We start from the raw sequence: 12,239 nt of genomic DNA, 5'->3' as shown, positions 1-12,239 counted from the left end.
ATGCTTCTAGAAGAGTTCACTCACTGTTTATGAATGAAAAGAACAAAAAGATATTCGAGAAGAAAACTAGATATCAAGAAGACATAGCAAAGGAAGTGGTCTACATATGCAACGCGAGAACAACCCTTCGAATTAGAACCTTATAGTTGGATAGTTTAGTTATAGCTGATGTTTTATGCGTCTGTTTAATCGAGGAAGAATAATCGTGTTAACTGGACTTTACCTTCGTAAATTTTCTACACTTTAGTAATTAATACAAAGTTGAAATACCCAAAAAAAAAAAAAAAGATAACTGAAAATTGGTTATGCGCGCCATTTCTAACTGCTTATTGACTTCAATTTCTTTTACTCTGTTCATCGTATAAATACTCTGTAAACTTCCCTCTTCTTCTTCTTCTTCATAATTCTCCCATCAAGAAAACAAAAAACTCACTGGAAAAAATGGCTACAGGCGCCGGCAACATGATAGCCTACCGTCCTATACCCGGAAATATCATCATCGATACAGTGGCCGGCACAAAGTACATCCTCCAAAAAGTAATCGGAACTTGTGATTTCCATTTCATCTACAAAGCTTGTTACTACACAGTCGCATCCACCATCGAAGGCCGTCTCCTTCCTACAGGATACACCACCGTCAAGTACATCCGACCAGGATATGAAGTCTATAAAAGCAAGCGGGCGCAACAATCGATGCGTAATTCGAACATTATTCACTTCGAGAGATGGCGTATTCAAGACTTCAGACATGGATACTGTGTTGCATTGCCTTATATGTCAGAAGGATCGCTCCGTTACATTCTGTCAACTCGATTTCACAATGGATTACCAGAGGATTGTATTGCTATTGCTCTTAAACAAGCGCTTCTAGGTTTATTTGATCTTCATTTTTCCGATCGGGTTCACAAGCGTTTCAGTGCTGGGAATATCTACGTTAATTTCAAACCGAGACCTGTTTCGAATGTCGAAATCAAATTGGGATATGCAGCAACGATTTACGAATCGGATCTGGAAACTCCTGTCGTTCTGGAACGCGGACCAGAACCTGGCAATCAACCATATCTTAGCCTAAAAGGAAAAAATCCTGGTGGACCTCCGGTAGGGTTTCAATTTGTTAGTTAAATTAAGCTGTTGAAATTGTGTTATTAGTCAATAATTTTAGTTCTGTTTGTGAATTTTCCCAACAGATTCTAGATCTATCCTTGTTGTCAGATTGGGCTGCTGCACCGGAGGTTTTCTATTCAAAATATTATGATTCTGATGATGAGAATAGAAATCCAGCTAAATCATCATCTCGATCTGAAGATGATGATGACTACAGTTTCAAATCGGATATCTGGTTAGTCGGTATAGCAGCATTGGAATTAGCATATGGAAATTTAAGAATCAGTCATCGCGAAGAACTGGAGGGTTTGATTAGGAAGATAAAGAGGTCGAGAAGATTGCCAGATAAGTTGGAACATCTGCTTGAGGAGTATCATGAAGAAGAAAAGAAAGGGAAAATGAAGAAAGTTGCGGGATATTTCAAGGACAAGATGAAGTTAGTGCAAAGTAAAAGAAGTAACAAGTTTTCGAAAGAGTTTGAGGAGTTGGTGTTGGATTGTCTTTGTAGCAGTGAATCAAAGAGGCCATCAGTTGCAGATCTACTGCAGAGACCATTTTTTCGGTATGCTAAGAACTTGAAATGGTTTCAACGTCGCGTGTTGTATGCTAAGAATCGAATGCCTTATTGCTGATGATCGATGAAGATTCATAGTAGTGGTATTGCTAGCTAGAAGAAATATTTTCTAGCATTCAGAATGTAATAGGTTCACAATGCTGATAGATATTCTGTTTTGTGTGTCTGATTTCTCTGTGGCTAAAACTAGTTATTGTGTTGTTGGGATTATATGTGATAATTTTTTAGTGATGGGTTAAAGAAGGAATTGATCAGTTTATTTGAACAAGGGAGCTAGTTTTCTTAGAATTTTTTTTCAAATGATCATATGTATTTTGAACAAAACCAATATAATCCAAGCAATTATATGTGACTTAATTTTGAACATCAAATGCTTAGATTAGAAGAATTGTAGTATCAAAACTCTTATATTTTTAAAATGGAAACAATGTCAAGGCAAGTCATAAATTTAGTAAAAAATGGAAGTCATATTGTAATTGTTTACTTAGGAAAATGATATAGTTAAATTTGTATGAGGTTAAAGGCATGTGTTATCAATTTAATGTTTGTTTGGATTAACTTATTTTTAGATGTTTTTTACTTTTAAGTATTTTTTTTTTAGTTTTGAGGTGATTGGGAAGGTTATAAAGTGTTTTTAAGTACTCACCTTTAGGTCAAAAAAGTTTTAAAACAAGATCAAAAGTCAGAAGTAAGGTACCATCGATATTTAAGTACCAATTAGTTGGTTTTTATTCGGAAGAAAAAGGAGTTGACACCCCTCTGCTAGGCATTGGTGTTCGGAATATCGGATTGGATGTGAGAATTCCAATTTAAATATTTACTTTTTATATTAAAGAAAGTACAACTTAAATAAGTCCAAATTGAACTTTTAAATTTTGATTTTTGAGTCTTTAAACTTTAAAACAAGTCACAACAATTAAAAACCTTAGTTCACCTAATAATTTGTACCTTAAAATTTATAACTTTTGATAATTAACAAAGACCAAAGTCATCCTACCATCTATGCCATGCATTTAACTTTATTTACTCGTGCAACATTTACATTTTTATCTAGATTAGTTAAGTAATATGATATGAGCATAATTCTAATTTACTAAACCTTTTAAAAATTTGATTTATTAGTATTGAACGCATATTATATACTTAGTTGGTTAAAATGAAAGGTATAAAAAATTCACTTAAAACACGTGTCACAAGTAAGGAAGGAAGGGAAAAAATTGGAGTTGAAATTAATTGTTGAAACAAAATAAATTTATCTAGTTTTGTTAATGGAGATTTTTAATTATGCCCTCAATAAAATGAAGGATCAAAGAAGAAAGTCCCAAGTTCATCATCATCATTACTAGTAGTAAGGCAAAGGATCAAGCATAATTAATGGCTTTGAATAATCCAGATTTACCAGAAGGTACAGTGCGTAACCTAATGGAACAAGATACACTGAAATGGGTATTCGTTGGCGGCAAAGGCGGTGTTGGAAAAACGACGTGCAGCTCTGTTTTAGGGATCCTTCTTTCTCAGGTCCGATCTTCTGTTCTAATCATATCAACTGATCCAGCTCACAATCTAAGCGATGCATTTCAACAGCGCTTCGCTAAAACTCCTACCGTTGTTAATGGATTCACCAATTTGTACGCCATGGTACCGTTCCCTTCCCTTCCGTTGGATCTTCATTTATTTTCTAGCCTTTGGTTTTCGTTGTCCATGTGATTTATTGCTTCAATCAATGTGCATTGTTATTACTTACTTACTTACTACTCAAATACTGACTTTAATACCTTAGGATTCGACGTATATACACTCATAATCTAACGAATTTTTTACAATATTAGTGTAATTTAACATCTTATAATAAGAGGTTATTTGCTTTAATTTTTGTGTAACTAGTTCCACTGATTAAGGTTACTATCTCTTATAACTAACAGTGTATATAAGTTAAAAGCTATACGTTATCGTGCCACCTTGTACCATTAACCATTTGTTACCTGGCTTTTGTACCCAACCAAACACTAAAAAATGGATCAGAAGGTTGATTTTTTAATGTAAATCATTTTCTAGAGAGAATGTTATCCATGTGAAACATTCCCTCAAAGGAAATGCACCCTTGATGTTATTGTTTAATTGCTGCAAGTCTTGAGAAATTATGAAAAATGACAAAAAATTGATTATAGGAGTACTTATTTTCCCTATTACGTAACTTCTTTTGGCTGAGCTGGGGAATTGAAGCTTGATCCTTTTAAATTTTGAGTAATACTCGTTGTTGTCGAGTGTAATGTGTGTTGAATTATGTATTTCAGTGATTTTAAAAGAGAAATTTACGTAAAATTTTATCAAATTATGTAAGCTTTTTCAGTTTATGGTCAATTTTGTTCTGATATGCTGTTATGGGGTAATGATTTTATAATTGAAGTTCTGTTCTTTAGGAAGTTGATCCATCTATAGAGAATGAAGAAGGTGGTTCAGAAGGAGTGGACGGTTTTTTCTCAGATTTGGCAAATGCAGTTCCAGGAATTGATGAAGCTATGAGTTTTGCTGAGATGCTAAAGTAAGTGACATTTTTTCATGACACATAAATTGGATTATGGATTCTCTTCCCCAAAAATGAAGTTAAAAAAAAGTTTTATGTTGGATGTAGTAACTGCAATTCGGATGATTTTTGGCTTTATTCTGGTGATATTATGATACAAGTATATTAAGCAACTTGTAGAGGATCACTGCAATCAACTGTTTGGTTTTTGAAAAAATCAAGTTTCTCTTTTCATGATGGTCACTTTTACATCATTGCAGCTGATGTTACGTGAACGTTTATATGATCAAGAGAAAAATACATTTGTGGTAATGAGATAGTTAAGAATTTTTATAGTGCTCTTTAAATTAAGGAAAGGACATGAGACATCAATTTCAAAATCATGAATCTGTGCCAGCAAGCTAATGCTACACCATACATTACTACATGTACTGGACTGAACTGAACACCTACGATATATATATATATATATAGGAAAATAAGGTTTTTTTTTGTAGATAGATATAGTTGTTAATGTGCACGAATACACACGTAGGTTCTGTTCTTTTTAGAAAATCTCTTTTTGTAGTCAAATTTTCAGTACTTCATTGTGTTGCTTACCTGCCTAGCTCAAACTATTCTCAACAGAGTCAGTGTTTGGCTTCTAAATTCAGCACTTAAGGAAAGCATATTAGCTAATGATGTGTACCCGTCTAGCTGCCTGATTTGTTTTTTTCTAGAAATATAGGAGGGTTGCAGATTTTACATATGGCACAGTGATGCATTGCATAACAAACACTCAAAAGCCAACATGGAGAACGATTTGAATTTTGTCTTGGTTGATCTTTTGTGTCCAAGTCTTAACTTGTATGGCATATTTTTTTTAAGATAATGGTTCTTAGCTGTGTAGCCTTTTTTTGTTAGTTTGTTATTTTCATGATTCTGTTACTTGGCAGAAAGATTTTAAAAATTAATTTTAATAGTTAGGGAGTTCACTGCATTGATATGGATTTGAGTTTTCTAGAAGTACATAATTTTGTGAAGTAGCTCACTCGCCTCATCACTGTATCCTTTTATCTTGATTTGTAACACGGTATTTGGAATGGTTGAGTGAAATTACACATGTTTGGGATTTATGCTGGAAACTGTAAAGATCAAGCTGGTTGTCACATGCTTATCAGGCAAACTAAGATTAGAAGTTTAGAGCCAGGTAGTTCAACTCGGGAATACATGTGTGCTTATTATAATTGAAACAGGATTGTGGAGTTTACGTTAATTCCAATTTAATCTTGCTTTTCGTTTTCCTGGACATCTGAATCATATATAGCTGATCATCTTGTAACAGTTTTCACTGGTAATTTTCATCCTGTTATGGTACATTGATAGTCCTTATACGCTAGTATTTGTTTAAGATCTAGAAGCAAAAACGAACTTGTGTTTTCTGGTTATATGTACATTCTGGTGTTTTCTCTATCTCGTGGACTTCAATACACTTGATTTGTTTCTTTCTAGATTGGTGAGAACAATGGATTACTCTGTAATAGTGTTTGATACAGCGCCAACGGGACATACTCTCCGGTTGTTACAGTTCCCATCAACATTAGAGAAGGGGCTTGCAAAAATAATGAGTTTGAAGAGCAAATTTGGTGGTGTTTTAAGTCAGGTAACAGCCCCTTCCCTCCGAAAAGAACAGGAGAGAACTTTTTTTTTCTTTTCACATTCTACTATTTCTCCTTTTAAGCAGTTACAAGAAGATCTATAGAGATGCTATTGGAGTATAAGAGGTTACGAGAAATGTGTGCAAAATTATTGATAGTTTCATCTGCATGCCTCAAAGTTGAAGCTATATTGTAGGAAGTAGATGATATGTTTTTGTATATCTATCATTAATGCAAGTACTGCCAATCGCAGATGACTCGTGTCTTTGGTGTTGATGATGAATTTGGCGAGGATGCAATTCTAGGCAAGCTGGAAGCCATGAGAGATATTATTGAACAAGTGAACAGACAATTTAAGGATCCTGTAAGAGTTTGCCTAATTATGTTCATTTATTTCAACGAGAACTTGTTTTATATTCATTAATTGTAGGTGGAACCATAGTGACAAAATTTAGTCCAGAGTTCGTAGGGGCATGCACTTTCTATAGCTTGCAGCAATTGAGAAAGAAAAAAATTGAGTCAAGACTGTCATGCATTATTTGAGCCTTGGTAGTTTCAGTAGAAAATAGTTTCTCAATCCATTTAAATATTTATTCAGTTAATTTAATGTCTGAACTTGATCGCCCACAACAGTTACTTATGTTTTGAATTAGAAAAAAGACTAGATTGATATGGATGAAAGCATAAATATTCACAAAACATATTCTGGCGATCTTATTTTGATTGTGGAGAAAATCTACTAAGAAGAAGTGCAATATGTGTTATATATACTTATGTGCTTTATGTCCAAAAAGTTCTTCAAGTGATTCTTACTAGTAGCTAAACAGTGACCTTCTTTATGTTTTCATTTTTACTTTTTCTGAGTTCTGCCTATAAATTAACACCACTTTTCTTATAGGACATGACGACATTTGTTTGTGTTTGCATTCCGGAATTCCTCTCTCTATATGAGACTGAAAGACTTGTTCAGGAACTCACTAGGTTTGAGATTGATACGCACAACATTATAATTAACCAAGTGCTCTATGATGTAGAAGGTACACAAACTTCCTCGATTGTTTTTCCCTTTTAATCTATTTCCATCGTTTCATTTAACCTCATTTTGTTTATGATAACTTGTTCCTATGCAAGAGAATTCATAACTATTTGACTTGTGACTATTTCCAGTTGTTGAATCCCAGTTGCTGAAGGCTAGAATGCGGATGCAACAAAAATACTTGGATCAGTTCTACACGCTATATGACGACTTCAATATTACCAAGCTGCCTTTGCTACCACAAGAGGTATGAAGATACCTTCCTCTCATGTAAAACATATATGTCCCTCTTTCTTTCTTTTTTCTTTGCTACCACCAGAGGTACTTCCCTTTTTAGTTTGTCCCGAAGAGGATGACACATTTCTCTTTCTGAAAACTATTTAATCTTACATATCCATTTTACCCTTAATGACATGATTTGTTGGAACCCACTTGATATAAAAGTTCATTCTCTTAGAAGGACTGAGAAAATAACAAGACATGTCAAAATTCTTACTATCACTCATTCAAAAGAATAATTTTGGTACTTTGCTTATATCTAGTTTACATGCAGAAAGTCTTATTTTGTTTCTTAAACTCCGCGCCTTTCAAACATTATAAAATGTATCGGAGGGAGTAATTCCAAGCAAGGAAATAATGGAAGATTGGGCATGACATTTCTTGTCAAACCAATGGCAACTCATATTACTAACTTTATTTTTTGGATAGGTTTGTGGTGTTGAAGCTCTGAAAGAATTCAAGTATCGTTTTCTAACACCATATCGACCTTCTCGTGCACGATGTTCAGCGGAGGAGTTGGAGAGTGGAATAGCCAAACTGAAAGAACAGTTGAAAGATGCTGAAGCAGACTATGAAAAAATTAGGAAAGGGAAAAGTCAGGTTTAATCTAGAAAGACTTTTCAAATGTTAGGGAGATAGTGTCATTGAACAAATTATCGTGTTCTTTGAGAGGATCATCATGTATAATTGTTTTATACATTGATTTGCCTTACCACCAAGTGAAAAGGATTTATCTTTCCTAACATATATAGCTTATCATTACCCTTTTCATCAAATCATTAGATAGGCTTCTTACTTATGGCATAATGCTACAACTAAGCTTTTGTTTCAAATAAGTCGGGATTGATTATATAAATACAAATCTGTTTTACGACGATTCATCATGAATTTGTTAATTTTACAGTAGTTGTCAGCTCGACACAACATCAATATGAGCAAGGTCACCCAATCGGAGCTGAGCATCCCAAATACACAACGAAAATTCTTTCTATATGTAATCCGGTGATACTTAGCACTCTATACAATATCTCAGCACCTAAGATTTGGCATTGGAAATTACACTCAATAACCTTGAAAAGTGATAATCTTGAACTTTTGACCCTCGTATGCTATATGGACAAACCTTCAAGGTCAAGGTCAAGGTCAAAGTCAACATAGCACTCTACAATATCTCCACGCCTGATATTTGACACTGGAAATTACACTCAATAACCTTGGAAATTGATAATCTTGAACTTTTGATCCCCGTATGCTATATGAACAAACCTTCAAAGTCAAAGTCAAAACTTAGCACGGTACAAAATATCCACGCCTGATATTTGGCACTAGAAATTACACTCTATAAACCTTGAAAATTGATAATCTTGAACTTTTTGATCCACCGTTTGCTATATGGACAAACCTTCAAGGTTGAGGTCAAAGTCAAATATTGAACTTGAAGATTTTCTCATGGAGCGGGTTAAATGTTCAAGACCTTACTTGTATTTGGGGAAATTTTCGCAAATAGCCATTTATAATAAACTTAATTATGCTTCATAACTATAGTTTGCATATTTACGGGTTGTAGCTACAGTTTAAGTTGTCTCATTTGTATAATTCACAGATACATTTGTATAATTGAGTTACATTTGTACAAATTCAAAATAACAAATTTATACAAACACAAACATCTGAACTTAAAATAGTTATATAAATTATATTATATAAAATTACATTATGCAAAAGTTATACAAATTATGAATTATACAAATGTGCTAATTATACAAACTCGAAACCCTAACTGAATATTGGTTGCGAATGATAATTAACTAAAACTATATCCATGATGAATAATTAACTAGTACATATTTGTTTAAGAGGTAATTTTCCCTATTTGTTATTGTAAGCCCAGCCCAAGATAAGCCAGCTCTGCCATTTGGTTCAACTGGTGGCTGAAAAATTATCCTGTTTTGTCTTTGTCACCTATATTCCCCACCACAATTTCTTCATCTTCCTTCATTCCCTTTCTTCTCAAAAGTTAACTCTTTTACCCAATCAATCCTTATGGATACCCTTTCTACCTCTGTTTCTTCCCTTAAAGTTTCAAACCTCCGCAGATACTCTGCTGATTTCCACCATTTCAAGAATCCCTATACAACAACATCATCTTCTTCCTCACCCCACTTCAATTTCCCAAAACCAACTTCAATCTCAAACAAAACCAACTCTTTCACCCATAAAAAGACTACAAATTTCCCATTTCTATCTAAAACCCCACCTCCCAAACAACCCATTTCCAAGCATCAAACAGCTCATACTAGAGCTTCAAGTGGCTATGCTGCAGCACTTATAGACATAGCTAACTGCAACAACTCACTTGAAAAACTCGATAAAGACGTAAGGAGGTTATCAAGATGGTTAAGAAATGACCATTTGCGTGTTCTTATGACGGACCCTTTTGTGGGAAATCAAGAAAAAGGGTATGTTCTTAAGGAGATTTTGTCTAAGGGGAATTTCAACAAACACTTGGTGGGTGTGGTGAAGCTTTTGGTGGAGAAGAACAAATTAGGGATTGTGGGTGAAGTTTTGATGGAATTTGAGAGGATTTATGATCAGCTTTGTGGGACACAAGTGGTTTTGGTTTCATCAGAGGTGAAAATGGAGAAAGATGAAGTTTTTGGAATTGCTAAGAAGGTGCAAGAACTTAGTGGGGCTGAAAGAGTGAAGGTCAAGGTAAGAAATTTGGTTGGTGATAAGAAAAGGTCACACTCCTTTGCTCTTTGACTTTAACTTTTGAATAAACCATTCTATACGAATTCAAGATTTAGAGTCGATGAATTCTGATCTTTATATACATGTCAATTTTATTTTATATGTATGTTTGTGCCTAATCTTAATCTACTATTGACTTTGCTTAAATGTGTTATATTGTGAGTGGTTGATTCTCTGATGTAATTATTAGTGATTGATTTCACACTTCGAATAGCGTGTATCAATTCTATTAAAAGTCATAGCAAGTTCCTCATTTCAACAATATCCAACTAAGTGTAATGTGTCGAAGTTTGAGGTCTTACTACTCATACTAACTGATGATTTGATTGGGTCATTCTTGACACATAAAAAATAAGAAAGGAACGGTTTAATCCTTTGCTCTGACCCGCTGAGTTAGCTCATAAGAATTCACTATAGTGGAAGGACGAGCTCGTAGGTTCTATAGACTCACTCTCTTCACGACTAGAGGAGTTACTATATGCGTGCATGACTTCCTTAGCTTGTTTCGCTTTAAAGATACCATTTTTCGTAGGAAAAGGATATGTAAAATGTAGAATTTGAAGAAGAGTATTTACTTTCATATTTGTGATTGAGAAAATTCTTGTTTATTTTATTTCTTTAATAATTCATAAACCATGTGTTTCTTTTTTATTTAATGTCAAAACATACTAAAGCACATTAGAGTTTATTTATCAAAAACAAATAATTTCTTGATTTTTACAACAGTCTGGATTTTATACTAGGAAAGTCATTTATACTTGTCTCTTGGAAACAATATTTTTATTTACATGAGGTATTGTTGGGAAATAGCATATAATGGAATTATTTCAGAAATTTATTGCTTACCTGAATTATAAATAGCATACAACGGAAGCATTTATTGCTTATATAAATTGTAGATAACAAACACAAATCCTTAGTATGTACAAAGTGTGTTGAAAATTTAACTCAAGGAATATCTCTCGAAATGTAAGCAAATATCTTGAAACAAGTTTTGACTCTAATTCTGTTGTCTTCTATAATGATCTCAAGAGCTCTGATGGCAGTTCTTCTTAGCTAAGGGACCTTGATAACCAAACATTTGTTAGAGAAGAACAAATATTTTTCCCATCAAACAATTAATTTCATCGTTTCTATCGTGTCCATATTTAATTAGTATTTAAAATCCTATTTTCTAAAAGAAAGGGGAGAACAAACGATTTTTCTTGTTCAAGGAAAAAACATGTGTATGTTTTCTTGGTTCCAGTTTTAGACTAGTAAAAGGTCCTTATAAGTAGGGGTTGGGTTCTCCTAATCTAGAAAAAGGATATTTAGTTTGATATACGATACTTGTCCATTCAAGTATTGAAAAAATTTGTTTGTAAATTTGAGATTACTGAAGAAGACCGCAGAATCATAGTCAAACGTGATTCAATATATTTGCTCACGCTTCAAGAGATATTTCTTGAAGTAAATTTTTCAACATACTTTATATTATACTATGTGTTCATAATTATATCGTCTATAATTCATGTGAACAATATATTTCTGAAATACTTTTATTGTGTACTATTTTTCAACAATTGACATCACTTGCTTGTTTGCATCTAACTAGATAACATAATAGTATATTTATATATATGCTCTATCATATATACATAAAAGAAGAAGAATTAGAAATTGGTGGCGGCTGTGACAGAGAAAAGAAAAGGTGGCAGACTGGGTTTTTACCATTTCTTTTCTTAATTCTTTTTATAATTTATTTTTTTTAAAAGGCAAAATTTTAATTAAGAAACAATTTTTTTTCTAATTTGATTAGTAAGTGAATTTGAAAATTTTACGAATTTTGATTGCCCTGAAAATAGGTTTTGTTTAGATGGATTTTTTTTCTAGATTTCTTTGTATGAAATTTGCACAAAATTTATTTGGTGATAAGGGTTTTTTCCCGATAATTATCAAGATTAAATAGTAAGAAGTATTAAGTTTATATATTGGCTTAGACCTTTCTCCATATCAGATTAATTTAATGCAAGTCACTAGTATTTAATCATTAGTTTGTCCATATCAGATTAACTTAATGCAAGTCGCTAGTATTTAATCATTAGTTTGACAATTGTATTTAATTCTCCTAAAGTGAGTTATTAATATATGATTAAATTTATGTAATTAGAATTCTGATTTCCACTTGACTTAAGTTAATAAGTGTAGACTCTCTATCTAAGCTATGTCTATTAAAGTTCATAAAGTGAATAAGATATATATATATAATGAGTAATTCTTCAATCCAATCGATTGATTATTCGAGATGTATGAATATATATGTATGTGATGAATTTGAATTTGATTATTTAATGT

General features: G+C 33.0%; 4 protein-coding genes across 4 annotated transcripts in view; 3 read left to right on the top strand and 1 right to left on the bottom strand.

Annotated features, from left to right (window-relative positions):
• The window catches only part of LOC125831700 (beclin-1-like protein), a 170,267-nt gene that overhangs the window by 149,132 nt on the left and 8,896 nt on the right, over nt 1–12,239 (bottom strand). The window lies entirely within an intron of this gene.
• LOC125831710 (serine/threonine-protein kinase BLUS1-like) lies at nt 442–1,736 on the top strand. The gene is made up of 2 exons (XM_049510895.1): nt 442–1,098; nt 1,188–1,736. The coding sequence occupies exons 1-2, from the start codon at nt 442–444 to the stop codon at nt 1,734–1,736; spliced, it is 1,206 nt and encodes a 401-aa protein (XP_049366852.1).
• Nucleotides 3,053–7,873, top strand: LOC125831712 (ATPase GET3A-like). The gene is made up of 7 exons (XM_049510897.1): nt 3,053–3,316; nt 4,099–4,220; nt 5,694–5,844; nt 6,093–6,203; nt 6,738–6,876; nt 7,007–7,122; nt 7,584–7,873. Exons 1-7 carry the CDS (start codon nt 3,053–3,055, stop codon nt 7,758–7,760), a joined length of 1,080 nt encoding a protein of 359 aa, XP_049366854.1. The 3' UTR covers nt 7,761–7,873.
• On the top strand, nt 9,106–10,052 carry LOC125831720 (ATP synthase subunit delta, chloroplastic). Its single transcript, XM_049510906.1, has one exon. The coding sequence runs from the start codon at nt 9,198–9,200 to the stop codon at nt 9,915–9,917; it is 720 nt and encodes a 239-aa protein (XP_049366863.1). The 5' UTR covers nt 9,106–9,197; the 3' UTR covers nt 9,918–10,052.

The sequence above is a fragment of the Solanum verrucosum genome, unplaced genomic scaffold (assembly GCF_900185275.1).
Source record: "Solanum verrucosum unplaced genomic scaffold, falcon-dt-bn FXZP01000049.1, whole genome shotgun sequence".
In the NCBI taxonomy this organism is placed as follows: Eukaryota; Viridiplantae; Streptophyta; class Magnoliopsida; order Solanales; family Solanaceae; genus Solanum; species Solanum verrucosum.
This window is presented reverse-complemented; position numbering and strand designations above follow the sequence as displayed.

Excerpts from the sequence above, each read along its gene's own strand:
- LOC125831710 (XM_049510895.1), top strand. The coding sequence starts at position 442 with ATGGCTACAGGCGCCGGCAACATGATAGCCTACCGTCCTATACCCGGA. Across the intron at positions 1,099-1,187 it reads AAAATCCTGGTGGACCTCCG|ATTCTAGATCTATCCTTGTT; the intron begins GTAGGGTTTCAA and ends TTTTCCCAACAG.
- LOC125831712 (XM_049510897.1), top strand. The coding sequence starts at position 3,053 with ATGGCTTTGAATAATCCAGATTTACCAGAAGGTACAGTGCGTAACCTA. Across the intron at positions 6,204-6,737 it reads ACAGACAATTTAAGGATCCT|GACATGACGACATTTGTTTG; the intron begins GTAAGAGTTTGC and ends CTTTTCTTATAG. Across the intron at positions 7,123-7,583 it reads TGCCTTTGCTACCACAAGAG|GTTTGTGGTGTTGAAGCTCT; the intron begins GTATGAAGATAC and ends TTTTTTGGATAG.
- LOC125831720 (XM_049510906.1), top strand. The coding sequence starts at position 9,198 with ATGGATACCCTTTCTACCTCTGTTTCTTCCCTTAAAGTTTCAAACCTC.